We start from the raw sequence: 22,808 nt of genomic DNA, 5'->3' as shown, positions 1-22,808 counted from the left end.
TGGGGCAGTCGAGTGGATAACGTGATCGCTAATCGAAGTGGTGGCTAGCGTGAGCCATGTGTATCATATCAGTTGTTGTATACCTCCCATGTGTATATTGCTGTTAATTGATTCCCGATGTGGAGATAATGGGGTGATTGGTCGACAATAGCCGGATTCCAAGCTCCGTGAGCAAGAGACTGCTTGCCAAGTGTATAGACAGCACAAGACCCAGGGAGCAGATCCAAGTGCTGTGTACTGGGTACGGTCTCGAACATGCACGGCTTCTTCAGCGCTTGCTTGGCCCTGCAGGAAACGGAAGGTAAGTTAGGGCGAGGGAGTACGGTGTAGGGATCACCGAGAAATTAGGGGTACTCCCTAGTTAGTACTCCCAAGGGGTAATCTTGATTGGTCCCATCGCAATCATGAAGGGGATTTAGGTTTCCCTGGGCGGGAGAAGCGATGAGGCTAATTCCGAACGGATTTCCAATTGTCAAGGTGATGCTTAGCCTAATCTCCAAGGCGAAACAGCCCTAACTGAGTTGCAGGATTGAGCAGGGAAAGGGACGAGTTTACAGTACAGAGTATTTAGTTACAACACAGTATGGCACGGTCCCCGAGCTAACCAAAAATGGCAGTGCGACTGCCTATTCAGGATTGGTGAGGCATTTATGATTATTCTATCGCTCCGACTGGCTAAGCTGTTTGGGGGAATTCTGTCGGTAGTTGGAGCGGAAGGCCGAATTAGCCGTCTTTATTTGAGGGGGTCTCTAACCCTAAGTCGGTTAAGCTTACTGTTTATTTGTCTTTTGCTTTTCTAGGTAGGAAATCTGATCGTCAGCCGACTATAATAAGTGGTTGGTTCAGCTACGTTTTATTAGAAATCTAGTTGCTGGAAGCCTCGTGCAGGTGCGAGAGTGCTTACAGCCTCCGTCGTACCATCGACAGATAGGGGAAGGCATGGGCTTACGCTTCCGGTTCATGGTGACGGTGCTGCTGCTGCTGCTGCTGCCTTGAGCTCGGCGAACTTTAGCTGCATGTGCGTTCTGAGATGAGGGGTTAGTGTATAGTGCGGAGATCCAGGCGACGGAGGTCCTGGGTAGATTGAGTATGGTACCAATGATGTCGAACGTGAGGTTTACGCCCGGTTCGTCAAGGCGAAACTCTCCCCCGACGCGGCTTAGCGGTCGAGAGTCTCCAAAAAATGCCGCGACATGTCCACGATGCGGGTTGCCTTGGCTGATTCGGTGATGGTGGAGTTTTCTGTAGAGGTAGAAAAGCAGGAGGGGCACCCCGAGACCAGCCCTAACTGCCGGATCTCTAGCCACCCACTACAGCGATAATCCTTGGCTGCACATCTCCACCTGGTCGGTGTTGGGGCGCTTGAAATCGCATTCGCAGGTACCGAGCAGATTGTCGGGCGTATCAGGGTTAAGTTTGTTAGCGACTGGCTAATGATTGATTCGGAGCCTACTTTCACTACAATTGGTATGGATTCTACTCCGGAGGGAATGTAGATATCGCTTGTTCTAGATTTGTATATCAGTTAGAGGACCGGGGGGGCGAGGAATGGGTACGCTATTGATAACATCAGATCCCATTTGGGTTTATAGTGCGGCTGGCTGGATAATTATCGGCACATAGATAATATTCCTAGTCATGTTGTATTGATTGTGGGTGAAAAAAAAAAAAAATACAAAAAGAATGCGTCAGCGGGGAGTCGAACCCCGATCTATTGCTTGGAAGGCAACAATGCTAACCGCTACACCACTAACGCGCTTGATGTCATTTTTAGGGCGGCTTTAAAATATAAGCTCTAGAAAATAAAACCATACTATCCATGGGTCTGGATTCCTTCGCCTTCAATCTTCGCTGATTATCATGGTTTACTCTAGCTTATCTTTGAATAGAACAATCCTTACTACTATTATATGCACTCCTTTGACTTGATTACTGCTGGACTTCTATACACAGCCATCCAGTTAGACAATAATGTTCCCCCTGATCAATAATACAGACGCATATATATATATACCCCAAAGCCAATGGCTAAGAGTGGGGAGAAATGGACAGCCCCACTGCATCAATGGTTCAACTTGAAGTCGCCGATACACAGTCCCGATCAGAAGAAGATCAGCCTGTGTAATAAGTATCTGGTGAATTAGACACGACAGTGTGTGTTCACGGGCTACTAGCATAGTATGTGTTGTGAATACCCCGTACCCGTACACTCAAAGTATCCACTATCCCCCAACCCTTAAATCACCGATAAACTCACTCATCCACAAAAAATCGTGGTCGATGTAGGCGATAGGAAGAAGGGAGGTATTGCGTGCGGTCGAGGTGCAGACATGCCTCGGCCTCGTGGGTGATGCTTACCACTCGCCGCCGCTGCCGGGAGTGCGCGACCGGCACTTGCACGTGGCGCGGGCGCAGGTACAGAAGACTAGCACGGCCGTAGGGGCTTGTTCGCTTGGACCGGGGGTTCGCACCCGATAACTTAACTGACATAGAGGGGTTATTCAGGGGAAATGGTGCATTAACTGACCTAGTTCAACTACCAAGGTGACTGTGTAGATCTATCCGGGTAGATCGGGAGCTTCCTGTCGCGGCATTATCCCGTATCGGGCCTTACCACCTCGGGTTAGTCCCATCTCGCGTAGGATCTTGCCTGTTTGGGTAATCGTCTCTTACCAGCCATGTTGGAAGATGGCTGATGGGGAGGGCTCTACCATGACCAGAGACATGAATGAAGAGAGATGAGATGAGTTGAACTGAAAAATTAAGAGGGCTAGGGCTCATGCTGATATGGCACAGTCACAGTGCCAAGCTGTGGAATATCTTCCCTAGCATACCATGCAAGGTGAGGCGCTACCGGGTCCAGCGGCAAATCTGCAGGTCTAGAAACGGTCTAAAAATATAGACATCCAAACGAGACACACGCGCAGATAGCCCTGATAATACACAGTTTCAGATAGGCAAAATGGCTCATCTCAGTGGATAAGGGAGAAGTTCCTGTAGATAGGGCTGCAGGTCAGCCACCCGGCAGTTCGGCTCGCTGCCGGGGCCCCGAGTCGGGTTTCCAGCTCCCAGCGATATCTCTACATATTTTTCCCGCAAGTGTCCAGAATCTTGGCCCGGCAGAGTCGGTACCTGTACCTGACTTGCTCTCATTCCGCGTATCCGTGCACTCGTACATATACCTAGTCGATTTCCCCCCCCCCTCCGCCCCCCCCCTGGCTCATACTAAGCACCGCATGAGTTGATAGATTTTGTTCTCTCTCTTAAGTTGTTTTATTGTTTTCACATGATTCTTCAAAAATCTCCCCTCACTTATCAACAGCCCAGCATCCTCCATCGATATGGACTCCTTCCTTGAGGAGCCGTCGGCTTCGACCGCCCCGACAGAATATGGCGACCACTCCGAGGACGAACCCCCCCTCTCCGAGAAGCAGCCGACGACGGCACATCTGGGGATCCCCGAGATCAACATCCGCGAGGCGCCCAGCGCCGAGACGCTGGCCGTCCCCCAGAACCACCTCCACCAGACTGCCCCGGGCCCTCGCTCGGAGACCGAATGGAGCATGGCGGACCGGGTGCGCCAGCAGCAGCAGCAGGCCGAAGCCGCGGGCTACAAACGACGAGAGCTGGGGGTGACGTGGCAGAACCTGACCGTGGAGGTGGTGGCGGCCGAGGCGGCCGTCAAGGAGAACCTGATCACGCAGTTCAACGTGCCGCAACTGGTCCGGGACTACCTGCGCAAGCCCCCGCTCAAGTCCATCCTGCAGGATAGCCACGGGTGCGTCAAGCCCGGGGAGATGCTGCTGGTCCTGGGCCGGCCGGGGTCGGGCTGCACCACCCTCCTGAAGATGCTGGCCAACCGTCGCGAGGGATACCGGGCCGTCCACGGCGAGGTCTCGTTTGGGGCGATGAACCACCAAGAAGCCGCCGCCTACCGCGGCCAGATCGTCATGAACACCGAGGAAGAGCTCTTCTATCCCCGCTTGACCGTCGGGCAGACCATGGACTTTGCCACCAAGCTCAAGCTCCCCGCCCACCGCTCGCAGCCCGCCCAGGACCATGTCGCCGAGACCAAGCAGTTCCTGCTGGAGGCGATGCAGATCGCCCACACCCAAGACACCAAGGTCGGCAACGAGTTCGTGCGGGGCGTCTCGGGCGGAGAGCGCAAGCGCGTCTCCATCATCGAGTGCATGGCCACCAATGGGTCGGTGTTCACCTGGGACAACAGCACGCGTGGGCTCGATGCCAGCACCGCCCTGGAATGGGCCAAGGCGCTGCGGTCCATGACCGACATCCTCGGCCTCTCGACCATCGTCACCCTGTATCAAGCCGGCAATGGCATCTACCATCTCTTCGATAAGGTCCTGGTGCTGGATGAGGGCAAGCAGATCTACTATGGCCCCGCGGCGGCGGCGAAGCCGTGGATGGAGGCGCTGGGGTTCGTGTATTCGGACGGGGCCAATATCGGTATGGCAAGAAAATGATAGCGAAAATTTCGAATGTGACGATCAACTAACTGACCAACCATCAATTCATTTAGGTGACTATCTGACTGGAGTGACTGTCCCCACGGAGCGAAAGATCAAGCCGGGCTTCGAACACCGCTTCCCCCGCAACGCCGATGCGATTCTCGCGGAATATCGCCAGTCCTCGCTGTACCAGCAGATGGTCCAGGAATATGATTATCCCTCCTCGGAGCTCGCCCGCCAACGCACGGAGGAGTTCCAGGCGTCGGTGGCGTGGGAGAAATCGCGACGGCTTCCGAAGCACAGCGCCCTCACCACCGGGTTTGGCGACCAGCTCCTCGCCTGCACCGTCCGCCAGTATCAGATCCTCTGGGGGGAGAAATCCACCTTCCTGATTAAACAAGTCTTGTCGATCATCATGGCGCTGATCGCGGGCTCGTGCTTCTACAACGCCCCCCAGACGACGGCGGGGCTGTTCACCAAAGGCGGCGCCGTCTTCTTCTCGCTGCTGTACAACTGCATCGTCGCCATGTCCGAAGTCACCGAGTCCTTCAAGGGGCGGCCGGTGCTGGTCAAACACAAGTCGTTTGCCCTGTATCATCCCGCCGCCTACTGTCTCGCCCAGATCACCGCCGACCTGCCCGTGCTGCTGGTGCAATGCGGTCTCTTTTCCGTCATCTTGTACTGGATGGTCGGCTTGAAGGCGACCGCCGCCGCCTTCTTCACCTTCTGTGCCATCCTCTTCACCACCACCCTGTGCGTGACCGCGCTCTTCCGCTGCATTGGCGCCGGCTTCAGCACCTTCGAGGCCGCCTCCAAGATCTCCGGCACCGCAGCCAAGGGGATCGTCATGTATGCCGGCTACATGATCCCCAAGCCGCACATCAAGAACTGGTTCGTCGAACTTTACTACACCAACCCGTTCGCCTACGCCTTCCAGGCCGCCCTGTCCAACGAGTTCCACGACCAGACCCTCCCCTGCGTGGGCAACAACCTGGTCCCCCACGGGCCGGGCTATGAGGACGTGGATCCCGCCAACAAGGCCTGCACGGGGGTCGGCGGGGCGCAGCGGGGCGCCGACTACGTGACGGGCGACCAGTACCTCGCCTCGCTGCACTACAAGCACTCCCAGCTGTGGCGCAACTACGGCATCCTCTGGGCCTGGTGGGGTTTCTTCGCCGTGCTGACGATCGTCTGCACCTGCTTCTGGAGCGCCGGGGCGGGCTCGGGCTCCTCGCTGTTGATCCCCCGCGAGAAGCTCAAGGCTGCGCGCCGCGCCCCCCGCCGCGACGACGCCGAGGAAGGCGGCCAGCCCGGGGCCCCCGGGGCCCGCGAGAAGGGGCCCAACGAGGCCCTGGACGCGGTCCACGGGGATGAAGGCCCCCTGAACCGCAATACCTCGATCTTCACGTGGCGGAACCTCACCTACACCGTGCCCACCCCGACGGGCGAGCGCGTGCTCCTGGACAACATCCACGGCTGGGTGAAGCCGGGCATGCTGGGGGCGTTGATGGGCTCGTCCGGGGCGGGCAAGACCACCCTGCTGGACGTGCTGGCGCAGCGCAAGACCGAAGGCACCATCAAGGGGTCGATCATGGTGGACGGGCGCGAGCTGCCCGTCTCCTTCCAGCGCATGGCCGGCTACTGCGAGCAACTGGACGTGCACGAGCCCTACGCCACGGTGCGCGAGGCCCTCGAGTTCTCCGCCCTGCTGCGCCAGTCGCGCGACACCCCGCGCGCCGAGAAGCTCCGGTACGTCGAGACCATCATCGACCTGCTCGAGCTGCACGACCTGGCCGACACGCTGATCGGGACGGTGGGCAACGGGCTCAGCGTGGAGCAACGCAAGCGCGTGACCATCGGGGTGGAGTTGGTCTCCAAGCCCAGCATCCTGATCTTCTTGGATGAGCCCACCTCCGGGCTGGACGGGCAGTCGGCCTACAACACGGTGCGCTTCCTCCGCAAGCTGGCCGACGTGGGCCAGGCGGTGCTGGTCACCATCCACCAGCCCTCGGCGCAGCTCTTCGCCCAGTTCGACACCCTGCTGTTGCTCGCCCGCGGCGGCAAGACGGTCTACTTTGGGGATATCGGCGACAACGGGGCGACGATCAAGCGGTACTTTGGACAGCACGGGGCGCCGTGTCCCGTGGAGGCCAACCCGGCGGAGTTCATGATCGACGTGGTGACGGGGGGCATTGCCGCCGTCAAGGAGACCGACTGGCACCAGGTGTGGCTGGCCTCGCCCGAGCACACGCAGATGATGCAGGAACTGGACCGCCTCATCGCCGAGGCCGCCGCCAAACCCCCCGGCACCCAGGACGACGGCTACGAGTTCTCGATGCCGCTGTGGGAGCAGATCAAGATCGTGACGCAGCGCATGAACCTCGCCCTCTTCCGCAACACCAACTACGTCAACAACAAGTTCAGTCTGCACATCATCTCCGCCCTGCTCAACGGCTTCTCCTTCTGGCACATCGGCCCCAGCGTCTCCGCGCTGAACCTCAAGCTCTTCACCATCTTCAACTTCGTCTTCGTCGCCCCCGGGGTGATCAACCAGCTGCAACCGCTCTTCATCCAACGCCGCGACATCTACGACGCCCGCGAGAAGAAGTCCAAGATGTACAGCTGGGTGGCCTTTGTGACGGGACTGATCGTCTCGGAATTCCCCTACCTCTGCATCTGCGCCGTGCTGTACTTTGTCTGCTGGTACTACCAGACCCGCCTGCCCACCGAGAGCGAGCGCACGGGGGCGATCTTCTTTATCATGTTGATCTACGAGTTCATCTACACGGGCATCGGCCAGTTCGTGGCCGCCTACGCCCCCAACCCCACCTTCGCCGCCCTCGCCAACCCGCTCATCGTCAGCACCCTGGTGCTCATGTGCGGCGTCTTTGTCCCCTACAGCGAGCTCACCGTCTTCTGGCGCTACTGGATGTATTACCTCAACCCCTTCAACTATGTGACCTCCGGCATGCTCGTCTTCGGCATCTGGGGCGCCAAGGTCACCTGCAATGCGGAGGAGTTCGCCGTCTTTGATCCCGTCAATGGGACCTGCGGCGAGTATCTCCAGAGTTATATCGACAATAAAGGCTGGCGCGTGAATCTGGTCAACCCGGACGCCACCGCCGATTGCCGCGTGTGTGAGTACACGGATGGGAGTGACTTTCTCACCACGCTGAATCTCCACCATTATTATGACGGGTGGCGCAATGCGGGGATCTGCGTCATCTTTGCCCTTGCCGGGTATGCCTTGGTGTTTGGGTTGATGAAGTTACGGACGAAGGCGAGTAAGAAGGCTGAGTGAGGGGGTAGGGGGAAGGGGGGGGGGGGGGGGGTTTGTCGGTGGCGGATCGAGGGGAGTGGGGTGAGTTGTTAGGGTTAGCGAGGGGATGGCCCTGACTGAGACCACTCGATTTGTGGACTCACCGGAAATCTAGCGGTGCTCTGTTTTGCGGCTTGCTGTTTTGTCTTTCTCGGTCTCTGTTTCTAGCTTGATTCGATTTATAGATAGATAGACTATACCACTATAGACCAATGATTCATTTCTCAGAGCGTGTTGGACCGAAACCCTTCCACCCCCATCACAAGTCAAGTGCAATGTCGCTCGACGGGCGAAGATAGTCATCGTCCCCGGAGGAGCGCGAGGGATGGCCTGAAAAGACGTCAAGGCATGAGAGAGATCCCTCAAAGCCACGAAGAGCCACACGCGGCCGAAACCTGAGCTGGCTACGGAGTAGACATCCTGAAGCAGCAGAGCGGAAGAGTGGCAAACATGATACTGTGGGGCCTCGTTACAACGAACCTCGGCATAACGAATTCCTCGATATAGCAAACTTCCCGCCCTCGAATTTTCCGCCCACATACAGACCTCGTTGTTTTTGCTATATAACGAAATTCGTTTGATGAAGCCTTTCCTATATACAACATTTATTAAATCAAGGAATTATAAAGTGTTCTTGACGTTATTGCTAAGGCTACTATAGATCTTCAACTAATTACAAACTTGCAAAAATCTACTCTTGCAGGCATCTAATGTCTCAAGTCAGCAACTTAAGCCTTAGGTAATGGTTTGAAGCTATATATAATCAACAAATTGCAGCATCATCTATATCGAAAATCCTTTCATCCAAATACTCGTCATTGGATACTATTCCGGAGCTTTGGAGACTTGAAAAGGCAGTATACAGAGTACTAGCCGGAACTTGAAAATATAAGCCTATTGCACCCCTTACTATCTCAGACGGCTTGAACAGTCTACTTAAGCTTCAGACCTGGAAAGAACAGTAGAACTAGGCTGCTTTAGCCCTTCTCCAGCTCCTTAGGCACAAGGAACAGTCCTTGAAGACGTTGGAGACAAGCAGTAAAAAGTAGACCGATATACGCAGCGTTTTTAATTGAATCGCGATAGCTATAGATACTTTTGAGATCTCCTGAAAGCTCTCTGATTAGTCAGCTCAAAATTAGTCATTCCTCGCTGCAACGAATTCCTCGCTACTACGAATATGCAGGGCGTGCGCAATTAATTCGTTATATCGAGGATCCACTGTACATCGGTCATGCAGAATCAAAGTCCGAGCATACGAGACCCGGTGGCTCCGCATGTCAGGCCACGGTAAAATTAGCCGACCGGAGCCCCCGCAATCGCTACCCAATCGGACCGTCAGACTGGGTGGATTGGATGGAGGTGAGGTGTTATCTTCAGCTGAATCCAAGTGGACCCTTCCAGGATCTGTGGTTGGCAGATGCTGCGGCTGAAGATATGGGGAAAAGGCCAGACCCTCAGCTGAACCTGCATGTCAACAACACAAGGTAAATCCACCCGACCGAGCGTTATTCAGGGGGAGGGGGGGAAACACACCAAGACCAGCGAGTTGGTATAAATCTGCCACGGAAAACCACTCCCAGCTATGTAGGGCTTCCCTCAAACAGGACAGACTCGAAAACAAGCCAAAATGCCTCCGGCTGCAGCGTCGCCGCCCGCCCCCAAGCGGATCATTCTCTGTTTCGACGGAACATGGCAGTCGTCCGTGTCGGGACAGGAAAACTCCCCCTCCAACATCACGCGACTCTGTCGGGCCATCAAGCCGGTCGCCAACATCGATGGGCAGGACTGGCAGCAGATCGTCTGGTACGATTCCGGGGTGGGAACCACCTCGCTGGCCGTCAGCAAGCTGCTGGAAGGCGCCGTCGGCAATGGGCTGGACGGGAACATTGTCGAGGCGTACAACTTTGTCTCCTTGAATTGGAACCGTGGCGACAAGATTCTGTGCTTTGGCTTCTCGCGCGGCGCCTACACGGCGCGCGCGATCGCCGGCCTCATCGCCGATGCCGGAATCTGCCGGCGGCGCGACCTGCATCGATTCCCCGACCTGTGGAAGCTCTACAGCAATCCCAAGCGCGAGGGGCCGTTCTACAACAGCGACGACTACTTTCAATTTGTGAATGGGGTCGCCTCCGAGAAGCACCGCGATCATCCCACCCGCGGCGACGGGCTGGCCTGGGACATCCCGGGCCACAGTAACTGGGCCCAGCCGGACTCCCGGCAGGTCGAGGTCGTCGCCGTCTACGATACCGTCCAAGCGCTGGGGATGCCCGAGGTGGCCGGGATCCAGTTGCCTTCGCTGCCCAAGATGGCGCAATGGAAGGGGCACAACGTGACCTTGTCGCGACACATCAAGCATGCCTTTCAGGCCCTCGCCCTCGACGAATACCGCAAAGCCTTCTATCCCGAGGTCTGGTGCTTGCCCTCGGGCGACCCGGATGCGTCCCAGCCCGAGGTTCGCGCGGAGCTGGAGAGCGAGGCCGAACGGAAGAGGAAGATTCTGAATGCGGCCGGCACCAAACAAAGGGGATTGATCGACAAGGCCAAGAAATACGGGCAGAAAAACCCGACGGACTATGCGACGCTGGACCAGATGGCCAAGCAGATCAACGTGGCCAGCAAAGAGTTAGGCAAAGCCCGCCAGGACTACGTGGTCACCGAGGATCACCTCAAAAAGGAGGTTCCCAAGCTCACGCAGGTGTGGTTCCCCGGCTATCATATCAATGTCGGCGGCGGGTCGAGCGATACCCTGAAAAACGAGGGCGATCTGGAAGAAATGTCGAACATTGTATTCGCATGGATGCTGGATCGGATTAAGCCCTTCGTGGGCATTGACGAACCGACCATCAAGGATCATTACAAGCACCGACAAGAACGAATCGCCGCGTTGAACACGGCGCTGGCCAAGGAGAATGCGCCGCCCGGCGAGCAAGAGAGCTGGGGGGAGTATCTCGGCCGGGGGGCGAAATGGGTGGCATCAACCGTTCTGCATCCCTTCACCCCCGCGCCAACCGTGACCCAACGCGAATATACCTGGGGCCTTTCGGACATGCCGGATAGTTTCATCGCGGTGTACTACCCCAATGGGAAGAAGAAGCGCGCCCCGAATGTGAATTTCGAGAAAGAACATCGCGGTGTGAAGGAGGTCGTTGGTCCAACCTGTGCCCAGATCCATCCGGTGGTGAACTACCGAGTGCAACACAAGGCCGGTTATCGGCCGATCGGACTGTTGCCAGAGCAATACCACCGCCGTGCAGAGGGCGAGAACTTTGTCTACACTCTCAATGGGAAGGAGTTGCCAGAGTGGCGCTTGGGAGGAAAAGGTTCTTATGAATGGCTGGCTCTGCGACAGCACCAGCACGCCATCGAGTACATGGCTGAACAGGGTCATGCAGATGCCATCAAGTATGTGGCTGAACTGAAAGATAAGCCGGCAGCGAAGGTAGACGGTGCTTAAAAAAGATGAAGGGAGCAAAAAGAGAAGAAGAAGTAGGAGGAAGAGAAGAAGTAGGAGGAAGAGAGATTTCGAGATCTTCCCCACGCTCGAAGGAGCAACTGGCGGCCGAAGCTGGGAGGCCGCGTCTAGCCGGGAGGCCCTGCAAGTTCGGCCTTAGGATGATGGTGTTCATATCGCGTGTATCCATGCGTTTCTTGTCTATAATTGCGGATATCCGGAGTCATTTGGAGCACATGAAGGAATTCTATTTTTTTCTTTTTTCTTTTTATTTTTATTTTTTTTTGTCATGTTATACTCCGTAGCATAACCGGGTTGTCATCCAGTCCAGGCTGCTGGGATTGCGATCCGCGACGCTAAGGGGGGAATAGGCGGTGGAGACTATCCCTAGACTGTATTTAGTATGGAGTAGTATGTAACTACTGTAGTTAGTATGTACTGGAATAGTAGTAAGTCAGTCCATTTGTGGAAATCGTGGAAATCCTTCTCGGAATCGATTCCCCCAAACTGTTCACAGTAGGATTCTGGAAGAACAACCCAGAACTTTTAACTGCACAGAAAAGCTGTCTATAAGTCTCTAAGTGGGGAGGGGCGACGTAAGCAGCAGCCACGATCTACTTGTAATATTGGTAGACCTCGTGAAGTTGGGAGCCCTCGTGGACTGGGGTTATATTAGCCGGCATGGAGGGACATTTGGCGCACTGAACCCCGTATAAAATAAATTGGGGAAATCCCACGCGATGAGGCTCAATGGGCCGAACAGGGGCCCCCAGATGACCTGATCTTCATTTCTTCTCCTCTTTCCCCCCCTGTTGTCAATGTAAAGAAAGTTCAAATAGCAAATAAAAGCGGCTGTTGGGGGCCGTCTGCCCCTTGCATGCCATGCCATGACTTGACTTGACTTTCCCCTCGACTTCACTGCTCCTCCCCCGGTTTCTGAGACGCAGGCAGCCACGATGCCGATTGTCACTCTTCCGAATGAGATTCTGGACACTGTATGGGGCTTCCTCAGTCTCCAGGACTGGTGTGCTCTCCGCCTGTCATGTCGAACCCTGTACTCCCGGTCGCTGGCGACCTTTGTGAGTCGACATGTCCAGCGCATCAGCGTCCTCATGACCCGCGACGGACTGCGAGAGCTGCAGGCCATCGCCGCCCATGAGACCTTTCGGACCTCCGTGCAGGAACTGTGGCTGGTGGCTGAGGTCTTTCGCGGTCACTACGAGACCGACTACAATGACTTTGTGCAAGCCCAGCTGATGACGGCGGGGGGCGTGAATCACCGCACAGAGAACACGCGATGGACCGCCGAAAGCCTGATCGCCGACTACGAGTCCTACCAGACGGCGGTGGCCGATCACCTGCAACTGATCCAGGCCGACTCTCTCCCGCAGATCCTCGCCAGCTGCATGAAACAATTCCCCCACCTCTCCACCGTCGGCCTGGAAACCTACCCTCCCACCGCCGCGGGATACAAACACCCGCCGTGTCTCGGCCGCAACGCCCTCCGCCGCCAGCTCAACCACCATCCCTTCAGCCACCCCCAGATCGCCTCCCACTGGCAGAGAAGCCCCGACTACCTCTGGGGGGAAGAAACCCGCAGCCTACGCGCGCCCGTCTTCTCTGCCCTCCTCCAAGCCATCCCCACCGCCACCATCCAGATTCAACAACTGCGCACCTGCAGCGAGGGCGAACACTGCGGCATCCCCCCGGAACAACTCACCCTGACCGACACCCACTACGAGATCCTGCAGCCGCATCTCCAGAGCCTGCAAACCCTCGACCTCTGCCTCCAATACACCCACCACCCGTCCCCGGTTGCGCCAAGCGAATCCTCCCCCTTGCTGCGCCTCCTCCTCGCCGCCGCACCCACCCTCACCACCCTCAAAGTCTCCCAATGGAGCACCAAGGACGAACTCCCCGCCGACCACTTCACCACCCTCGCGCACCACATCCACTTCACTCGCCTGACCAGCCTCTCCCTCCACTGGATCGAAGTCACCCAACCCAGCGTCCGCGCCTTCCTCCGCACCGCCGCCCCCACCATCCAGACCCTCTCGCTCGTCAGCGTCAGCCTCATCGACCGCATCGACCGCCCTACCCGCTCCCCCCCCTTCTACGACGCCGTCAGCGACCTCTGGCGCCGCCTCTGCGACGCCATCCGGGACGACCTCCCGGGTCTCCGCTCGCTCGAGATGAAGGACCTCGCCTACCGCGGCCACGTCTTGGGGGTGGAGGATCCCCTCCGCGCACAGAGCGGAACGCGCAGGACTCGAAGCGGGGGTGCGGCCGTGGCGGTCGGGTACGATGCCACGCGCGCGCAGGTCGGCTTCGCGACCTGGCTCGATCAGCTCCAGCTCGCCGAGCCCCGGTCGGCGCGGCTGGGCCAGCCCTTGCCCGGGCGGTTCAGTAGTATGGCTGCGTGTTCGGATCTGCTGCGGTTGTGGGGGTCGGGGTCGAAGAAGTGAGCATGGGTCCTATTTTAATGGATTGGTGGCTGTGGAATCGGGTATCGCATTATGGCGTTCTGGTGTTCTGGTGGGGTGGTCGACTAGGATAAACATAATTGAGGGGCAGGATTAATTGGGTGGTTGAGTGCATCCTGCGTGTACAGGACGTTTGTAAATAGTGATCGGCTGCAGCAGGAAGATAAGCTTTGAATTAGTTACAGTATGCTCGGAGACATTTTCTCTCGGCTGTGGGGAAAAGTCCTGTCAACAAAATCCCCCCTTTTTTTATTGGTCACGTGCTCAATTGAGTCGCCGATGTCGGATGAAGTAAACGAACTATAACCGAGTTTGCTATGCTTCGAGTATCCGGTGTCGCTACTTATACTTTACAATCTTCCAGCAACCATTTGATGAAAATACTCGTAAGCTGAATGATTTGGGCCCGGTGGCAAGCAACCAATGATTGTAACAAACTTTCAAGACTATAGAGGATCTTACAAACTTTGGCTGCAATTCCATATCACCAACCTTGTTCAACGTATCTGACATTCCTGGCTTGTGTGTACGATCGATAAGATAACTTGGCCGCATCATTCACTGAACTAATCCGGGTTATCTTCTGTCCCAATGCATAGAAGATTCGGAAGTGCATCGTCGAGGTAACAATCACAAATCTAGTAGTAAATCAATCCGTGATCAGCCAGAGACAGCCGAAGCATACGGCTAAGGCTCGCTGCCTTGCCGTCCACTCGGGGATCGCAAGTATGGTTGGAAGATGGTTGTGGTCAAGATGCCGGGGGGGGGGGGGGCATTTGCATCATTTCCAGAGTCAAGAATTCAAAATGCTTGGAACGGATCTTGGGAGTGAGAAGTGGATAGGGCAGGACTGAGGCATTGGAGCGGCCGCTCATTCCAGCTCGTCCCGGCGCAATGATCCCCCTACTTACAACATGGCCACCCGGAGAAAAGAGCAGGAAAGGAAGCAAACAGGATGCGACAGCAGAGAATGACTTCAACCAAACTAGATCCACTTAATTACATTCCTTGGGGGAAGTTACCGCAAGTCAGAAGCTTAGTAGACCCGACACTACGGCGATCGGCATGACAGACCTCCAGTGGAATGGAGGCTGGGGAATGTCAGTCCACTACTGTAGGGGTACAGAGTATAAGAGACTAGAAGAAGTGTCAACTCCAAGCGACGAAGATGTCCCACCCAAGACCAGCCGGGAGACTGACCTGACAGCTATACCCTCCCCAGGCACCATGCGATTCCTACTCATCCTACCTCTCGTCACAGCGGCCACCGCTTGTTTGCATGACCGCACGCTGGCCCGCCGTGCCGCGCAAGCAGGGACTCCGAGCTTTGGATACTCCGGCGCGCAGGGCCCATTGAACTGGTACGGTCTCGATCCGCAGACGAATGCCGCCTGTGACCTGGGAAAGCAGCAGTCCCCCATCGCGATCGACTCCACGACCATCCGCCCCATTGACCCCGGCTCCGTGAGTTTCGACATCCCCAGCGCCGAGCATGTCGAGTTCGAGAACCTTGGATACACGCTGGAGGTCATTCTCCCCAACGGGACCCTGACGGTCCAGGACAAGCAGTACACGCTGGCTCAGTTCCACTTTCACACCCCTTCAGAGCACCGCATTGATGAGGAGCACTTCCCCTTAGAGGTGCACTTTGTGTGGACAGATGAGAGTGAGTCCGGTTCTCACCCCAACCCTCAGGGATCTAAAATGTGACGCTCATCCATGGTAGCACACGGAATCGCCGTCGTCGGCTTCGTCTTCCAGCTTTCCGACGCCGGAGACTGCGACTCTCTTTTCAACTCTGTCTTCGCACACGTCGAGTCGATCAGTGAGCCGGGATCCGCGACGGAGATCGAGTCCCTGGTCTTTGATGGCCTGGCCAAGCACTTCGAGAGTCATGATGTCTTTACCTACGGCGGTTCGCTGACCACCCCGCCCTGTAGCGAGGGGGTGTCGTGGTTCGTCAGTGCGGAGCCCCTGGCGTTGGACGTACACAGCTACAACCAAGTCAAGCGGGTGATCCGGTTCAACTCGCGCTATACGCAAAATGTGCCCGGAGATGAGAATCTGTTGGAAATGGCAGCGAGGGAGTTGAATGGGCTGTGAAGCTTTCTCTTCGAGTTCTCACAGCGGTATGCGCCATAGTTCGAATGCTTCTTTGCTATCTTAGCTTGAATCCCTGTAACCACGACTGTGGATAGATTGTGCCTTCCGCGCAGGAGATTCGGGAGCTGTCGCTGGTGTAAGCTTATCATAGATAGTAGCTGTTTCCAACATCTATGGGGAACTCAATCCCGTCGAATACCAAGTGCAGCGACAACATCCTGCCGCCCGAGCTTTTTCGCAAACTCCACAACACTTTCGCCCTTGCCATCACAGATGGAAAGATTCACCCTACGAGTCTGGGTGAGCAACTGTATGGTGTGCAAATCTCCCCGCTCGATGGCGTAGAAAACAGCTGTTCTACCAACATCATCTGGTAAATTCAGGTCCATGTCTTCAACTTCCAATAATAGTTCCACCGTCTTGCGATCCTCCAAGGCGATCGCATGCATAAGTGGGGTTCTTCTCTGGGCATCTTGTGAATTGACGTTGACGCGACGAGTGCGTAGAAGCAATTCCACCAGCTGAGATTTCCGGTTTGCCGCGGCCCAGACAAGGGGGCTTTGCCCCAAGGTCCAGCCCAAAGACACTTCTTCTGGATTTAGCCGAGCCATGAGTCGTCGTCTCTGGTTCTGCTGCTCTAGCAACATGAGTTGCATCAGATAACCATGGAGAGCACGACCTGGCGTTGTATCGGGAGCTGTATCGGCACCTAGAGTCAATCTAGGAAACGTTTCGGAGGGTCCGGACTGAAATTTTCTTTTTTCACCCGCCGCAACGCCTGATGAACTGGGTGAAAGGTTGTGAGCTTCTCCTGCCCATAGACTCTGTCTGCGGCCTCGAAATGGCTCGTCCAGATCAATTTGAGGGCACGAAAGGAGACTCCCAAAGGCCGCGTTCTTCCATCTCCCGATTCGGATGGCGCTCCATAGCGCTGCGTTCGCATAGCCCTTATCGGTCCAGTCCTTTACAAGGGATTGATCTCTGGACGCCTGGGCGAATCCCTCCAACGTGTCTTCGACCACTTCCCTCGGTAGGAACTCCTCAACAGTGTAGAAGAACTGCTTGGCGAAACGAAAGTTGCGTGATTTGAGGCACACCAGAATTATTCCATCCCATATCTCCTTTCCTATCATGAATTCTGCCACGCGAATAAAAAGCTCCAGGGCTTCCGAGTTTTTCTGGCGGTGGAAGAAGTCACATAGAAGCGCCCACAATATTGGAGGCGGTTTCGGTGCATGCGCTATGTCACTATTCAAAATCCATCTCAGACCATTGGTCTCATTGACTCTGATCAACAGCGGCAGAATGCACGTTCCTGCGGCTCCCAGTACCAGGTCAATCACCCTTTTCACAAGAATATCGTCCCCAAACCGAAGGACAGTCTGGAATACCGGTTCCAGATTGGCTCTTCCAGTATCATTCAGAAATAAATCCGAGAAACTCTTCTGGAACAGGATGTGTGCCATCTCCCGGCCTTTCTCAGAGGCAATGGAGTCAAGGTTTGCCAGAAGATGAAGAAACGCAGGCCAGCCATACTTGCCGCAAGTGGTCAAGTTGATATCATGACGGCGAACCAGAATAGCCAAGATCTCCAGGTTGCCTTTCTCAGCCGCACCGGTTAGGGGTGTTTCGAGATCCGTGTCGATTTTGACGGTGCAATTCACGTCGGCCAAAGGGTTGTCGCCCTCTAGCAACAGGGTCAGCAGCCGAATTCCAGCGTTGCGGTCGGCCTTCGCTGCAAGAAGAAGAGCATAGTTGAAAAAGATGCGATGCAGATGGAGCTTCTCCCACCGTCGGACAAAGATAAATCTCTCCCATTGCTGGAAAGCCGTCACGCCTCGCCTGCAGAATCCGTCTTCCTGGAGCATCGATAATGGTTCGAAATTCTCGTACTCGAAGACTTGAGTTTGAACGAAGAATTCTGCGATATCATGGAAGCCGAGCGAGATAGCAGATTCCAAACAGCGATGATGACTCATTCCTTCGCGGTGTGGCCATAGGAGTTTGACTATTTCAGCGTGTCCTTCTTGAACAGCGAGTTCGAGAAGGCTATGCTCTTCCACGCGAGCTCCCAGGGCAAGCAAGACCCTGCATGCATCCGAGTGACCTCCTTTGACAGCGTACCAAAGAGGGGTCTTCCCAGTCTCGTCGCGAGCACTGACCTCGCACCCTTCCCCAACCGCGGACTCTATATCGGAAGTGCTGCCTTGCCTTGCCGCTTTGTGAAGATCCATCCTTCGAATTTTTGCTAGATCCAGAGGGTTTCGTGATTCGGTTGCACCTGGACTGGACTGATGGGGTTGTGTCTATTCTGACAGAATTTTTCCAATCATCCGCGGGCAAGGATTAGACCTGCGTTCGGGCCCTTCCACAAGCATGATCGGGGCGCTCACGGGCGCTTAGAGAGGTAGCATGATTGGTGTCATCCTCGCAGAAATGAGCCAATCATGATCCACCTCGGAAGTTGGCATGTTATTTTCTAGGTCGCTGTATAGATTGATGGTAAGTAGGGTTGAGCCTCCTCCGGCTCCACCCCCCCCATACAAGCCCGCGAAGGACTCAACCTTAGGGAGCTGCATCTCCCTAGTTATGCCTCCAAGCTGCTATTGCCAACTGGGATTCTTGTCTTTTACAGATGACTTGAGCAGAAGAGCTGCCTTGTTAAGATAATATATAACTATATTTATTAAAGAGTTTAATTCTAAGATATCTTTATCTTATTACTCTTTTTGGGTTCTAGAGCTAGAGCAGGGGCTATTATTGAGTTAAGTCTATATAGAAATACTAATAAGTATCTTTACTACAAGATATATTAGATCTCTATATATAAAAATCGAAGCCGAAGTCACAAACATACCAAGTAGGTAGTCCTTTCTTTCGATTATCTGAGACCTGCCAATCATAACCAGGTTAGTTCGATATTTTCCCAACCCTAGCCCATCGACCTTTACCATAGCATCTTTATCATCATGGTCTATGCTCTACCTAACGTCTAAGCGCCTACATTGTGACAGTCGCTACATGAGTACAAATGCTGATAGCAATAAGCTGGCGAGTATATGAACATGATTCAGTTCGACCCGCAAATCAAGATCCGCAAAATATAGCATAAAATAACTTTGATGTATTTCAAACTGGTCATCTTTTTTATAAAAAAAAAGTTCTTGATTAGCTGCTTAATATCATAATTTAAATAATCATAAAAAAAGATTTAGAATTGTTGAAAATCAAAGAGAATATATCTTATCTGTATATTATTAACAGCTGCTTCAGGTTCTATTTTAACAAAGTCTTTTTGGTCTTGGCTTTGATTCTATATGATATCTTGTTTTACTCTTCTGAAGCTTACTCTTCTGAAGCAAAATATAGCTTTCATATTTTATTACTCTTTTCTTAAAGCCAAATAGATGATCGCAAATCTTGTGGATAAATGCGGTTAGAAGTTTAAAGATATTTAAAAAAAAATAATACTTCTGTAAATCTTACGCTCTGTACAATGCATCGGTCTTATGTCCTAGGATACGCACTTAGTGATCTACAATCAATACAACAGCACCCTGTGACGATACCAGTTCGCTTGACAGCTTCGCATAAAGTGTCAGCTGTTTCACATTCTCCTAGAAGTTTCACAATAATAGAGGTGCTATTATACATGTGACTAGAGCTCTGTTTCCTGCCTATGATTTGTATATTCTTCCATTTGAAACCCTTCAAAAATAGAGAACATTGATACACTCATTCGAAACTCTGATATATTATAGGCGAGATAAAGTTAGTATAAAAGTGGTGAGAGACTTCGTATGCAACGGCTTGCTTGGCAGCTATCCGAAAAGCGAGAGTGTTACTGCGCACTGCATAGTAGATTAATGAATCCGCGCCATCTATTGAAGGAGATTACCAGCAATGCAATATTCATGAGCTCACACTATTCATAGCTTCTCTCCTCCCTCGGATCACTACTGGCAGTCTCCACAAAGGCAAGATGATGCATGCCCCGAAAGAACCCTTCCTTTCCTCCCCCGATTTCGATGCGCCGCGGTTTCTCGAAGATATTGCAACGCATTTGCGCGACCATCAACGCCCCATTCTCCGAAGCACACACTGGGAACAGGCTCGAGATATTTGGGACAAGTTTCCACCGAGGGGGGGCGTCTTATGGCGCACGATGGACTGCCCCGGAGACGCGTTGAACTCTCGCTTTTACGAGCGCCGCATCACGAACACGGTGGCCGCCGCCGTCGAGGCCGGCCTATTCAGGTGAGCCCCCTGTCCGTAGCCTGAAGCTGACTTCCCCCCGATCGCCCCTCTTCGCCTCGCTCACTGTCTGTCATTCTTTCTCGCCGACGCATTACCCCCAATTTCTCGGCACTGGCTCGCGGTGTCTGCGGGATCGAATGAGACAAGGCCGGAAGCAAGGAAGTACCCTGTCGTCCCACCGCCATGCTAGACTGGCTCTTTTGCCGGGTGGCACTCGGAACTTTCTTGTTCCACAAATCCACAGCACGATTGACATTGAAGGCAAATAGGAGGAAGGGAATGGATACACAGGCTGAGGTGCAAACTAAAACTTGTACGTCAGTACACGTCGATGCGGGGAAACGAAACAGGAGAACAAAATGTTTAGCTCACAGATAATCGGAAAGATCCATCTCCCCTGGAACTCCAGATTCCCATCGGTATGCGGGAAGTCGGTCACATTCAGAGCGAAAAGGGAGGTCAGGAAGGAAAGCGGGAGCTAGAACCAGCCATCAATACACCGTGTTTTGCTCCGGTAGAAAGAAGTAAAAGATCCGGGGATATGGGACACGTACGAAGAGAATAGCCACCACCGTAAAGATTAGGGAGATGTTGGCCTGCTTGGCTGTGTCGTTTGCTTGCCATCTTCCGAACTCGGCTTCCTTGATACCGGCCTGCTGCTGACGTAGCTCCAGAAGAGCATTGATCTACGCGAAATATTAGCAGGCTGTGACGTGTGGATAGCGGAGTTATATCCACATACTGATTCCTGGACGGCAGTCGCCTCGTCGACGATGCGCTGGATCTCGCACAACATGCGCGTGGGATTCATCGGGTGGCTATATTGATAACCCGTGAAGGTGTCGAGGTCCTGGGTCTCGAAGGTCTGTTGCCACACCTGCTGCTGGCCTTCAAGCACCGTCTCGAGGATGTTGAGCTCATCACATATATCCTTCGCTTCGCGTAGTAGGTGGACTTCGTCATCGATAACATGGTAGGGGTTTTTCGGGAGATCGCGAATAAATCCGGTGTGCTCGTGCGTGTGCGACTCGTCCTCAAGGGTCGTTAAGAAGCTCTGGTAGAGAGTGGCCTCCTTGTTCATCTGGGATTGTTAATTAAGCTCGCTGGCTGACAAGTAGTGGACTACTTACTAAATCTCGAACTGACTCCTGGAATATTTCAAGGACATTCTTGCCTTTGGTCCTCTGCTGGTCCGTTTCCCGGCGACTTCGGAAGAACTTCTGATCAAGGATCAACGTGGTCATAATACTAAGCACAATCTCAGCCATGGCTTTTGCTGTCCTGGGCCGCTGGAACTCTTCTTTTTCGTCATTCAGCTGGATAAACCGACGAATCCGCTCTGGGAGTCTCGCTTCAGTCGGGTCTGCTGGGTTTGTACAGCTGGTGAGGATGGTCTCTGGAAGTGGATGAGCACTTGGTCCTGGGTTACAAGAGAAGTTGGAGGTGGCTACCCCCATCAACTTACTGTTGTCGAGGATACGAATCCAGATCTGGTCGACAGCCAGAATTTGTTTCCCTGGTTCGCGAAGATGTTTCTCACGCTCCTTGCGTTCGTTTTCCCGAGTCATGGCGTCTTTCTTCGGCTGTTGGATTTTGTGGTTGAGGTCCTCGGCCCACCGAACCACAACTTGATCAATATCTCTCGCCATGCTATTCTCGAGGGTCGCGTAGTAGAATTGATCCAGGGTCATTGCTTGGTGGAGGCCTGGATCCAGTCCGTCAGACTCACCCAAAGGTGAGATCGCCTTGGTCAAATAGGGCATCTGGTTTGGGTTGAGTAAAGGTCCTGCAAAAAGTAAACAGATCGACTGACCTGGATTGACACGATATCTTGGTGCGAGACCTTCTGCCCGTCGGCACTAAAGATATCGTTCCACGCGAACGAAGTTCGCTACGACGGTGTAGTCGGCTTGTCAAACACGGAAGACGATACAGTGAAGTGTCAAGGACTCACCATGCATTGTGGCCTGAGGAAAAGTTTGCCAGCCCCAGCAACGACCTCGATACAGCTCTTGGCGAAGAACGAAGCCAACAAGCGATGATGTTTCTGCATTCGCCCTGCCTCCCGAGACAAGCGTTGGCAAGCATCCTAGCCCTGCGGTTAATCTCCATCTACCGGGTCAATTGGGAACGAGACTGCTTACGCCCATGACGCCAGCCTGCAAGGAAGTGAGTGAGACAGTGAACCGAAGGTCGTATTTGGATGGTATCAGAGATTCTTACATGATTGAATGGCAGGTGAATCCAGCGAAATTGAAGTGCTCCTGTGGCAGGCGCGTCACTTGTGTCTATAGTCAAAGAATTCTGGGCTGTTGAGGAATTGGGATTACTGAGCTCTCGAGGCCGTTTCTCGATGTCTTCCAAGTGTCTTTTAAATGAAGACAAGTCACGATACCTACTGGCCAACGAATCTGTCATCACTCTCTGAACACCAAGTTGGTGGCTGTAGACAATGTGTTTGAGTGATCGTTCAATCGAATGAAGGTCGATGTCATCTCCCAGAGCGTAAAAATCAATGATAGCCACATAACTCGTGGCTAAGCCAGAACCAAGTCGCCGTGAAGGGAAGGCTGGCGGGCGGTAACTATCGGTAACGCCGGCCTGCTCGACTATCTGTGGGGGGTTTTGGAGGAGTTGGGAAAGGGCCTCCTTGCGTGATTCTTTTCCTGCCCCCGGAAGAGCCTTTAGGACCTTCCTAGCAAGCTCGATTTCTTTTTGATCGA

At 54.1% G+C, this 22,808-nt stretch overlaps 6 protein-coding genes and 1 non-coding gene across 7 annotated transcripts; 4 read left to right on the top strand and 3 right to left on the bottom strand.

Annotated features, from left to right (window-relative positions):
• Window positions 1–1,684: 1,684 nt before the first annotated feature.
• Window positions 1,685–1,756, bottom strand: BP01DRAFT_t128. The gene has a single exon. It is a non-coding gene; the product is annotated as a tRNA-Gly (tRNA).
• Window positions 1,757–3,341: 1,585 nt separating this feature from the next.
• BP01DRAFT_397721 (pleiotropic drug resistance protein, ABC superfamily) lies at window positions 3,342–7,770 on the top strand (the record flags this gene model as incomplete). Its single annotated transcript, XM_025578516.1, has 2 exons — window positions 3,342–4,467; window positions 4,541–7,770. The coding sequence occupies 2 exons, from the start codon at window positions 3,342–3,344 to the stop codon at window positions 7,768–7,770; spliced, it is 4,356 nt and encodes a 1,451-aa protein (XP_025431880.1).
• A 1,540-nt stretch (window positions 7,771–9,310) lies between these two features.
• Window positions 9,311–11,620, top strand: BP01DRAFT_356100 (T6SS phospholipase effector Tle1-like catalytic domain-containing protein). Its single transcript, XM_025574862.1, has one exon. The coding sequence runs from the start codon at window positions 9,419–9,421 to the stop codon at window positions 11,243–11,245; it is 1,827 nt and encodes a 608-aa protein (XP_025431879.1). The 5' UTR covers window positions 9,311–9,418; the 3' UTR covers window positions 11,246–11,620.
• Window positions 11,621–12,067: 447 nt separating this feature from the next.
• Window positions 12,068–13,984, top strand: BP01DRAFT_31615 (uncharacterized protein). Its single transcript, XM_025572577.1, has one exon. The coding sequence runs from the start codon at window positions 12,199–12,201 to the stop codon at window positions 13,705–13,707; it is 1,509 nt and encodes a 502-aa protein (XP_025431878.1). The 5' UTR covers window positions 12,068–12,198; the 3' UTR covers window positions 13,708–13,984.
• Window positions 13,985–14,952: 968 nt separating this feature from the next.
• On the top strand, window positions 14,953–15,828 carry BP01DRAFT_382077 (carbonic anhydrase; the record flags this gene model as incomplete). The annotated part of the gene is made up of 2 exons (XM_025577349.1): window positions 14,953–15,391; window positions 15,452–15,828. The coding sequence occupies 2 exons, from the start codon at window positions 14,953–14,955 to the stop codon at window positions 15,826–15,828; spliced, it is 816 nt and encodes a 271-aa protein (XP_025431877.1).
• A 182-nt stretch (window positions 15,829–16,010) lies between these two features.
• BP01DRAFT_295071 (ankyrin) lies at window positions 16,011–18,062 on the bottom strand (the record flags this gene model as incomplete). The annotated part of the gene is made up of 2 exons (XM_025571799.1): window positions 16,011–17,637; window positions 17,722–18,062. The coding sequence occupies 2 exons, from the start codon at window positions 18,060–18,062 to the stop codon at window positions 16,011–16,013; spliced, it is 1,968 nt and encodes a 655-aa protein (XP_025431876.1).
• Window positions 18,063–20,576: 2,514 nt separating this feature from the next.
• Window positions 20,577–22,046, bottom strand: BP01DRAFT_397720 (uncharacterized protein; the record flags this gene model as incomplete). The annotated part of the gene is made up of 5 exons (XM_025578515.1): window positions 20,577–20,771; window positions 20,828–21,166; window positions 21,216–21,481; window positions 21,551–21,871; window positions 22,040–22,046. The coding sequence occupies 5 exons, from the start codon at window positions 22,044–22,046 to the stop codon at window positions 20,577–20,579; spliced, it is 1,128 nt and encodes a 375-aa protein (XP_025431875.1).
• Between the last annotated feature and the right edge of the window lie 762 nt (window positions 22,047–22,808).

The sequence above is a fragment of the Aspergillus saccharolyticus genome, assembly GCF_003184585.1.
Source record: "Aspergillus saccharolyticus JOP 1030-1 unplaced genomic scaffold BP01scaffold_12, whole genome shotgun sequence".
NCBI lineage: Eukaryota > Fungi > Ascomycota > Eurotiomycetes > Eurotiales > Aspergillaceae > Aspergillus > Aspergillus saccharolyticus.
The sequence above is the reverse complement of the archived record's forward strand: the minus strand, read 5'-3'. Positions and strand labels throughout refer to the sequence as shown.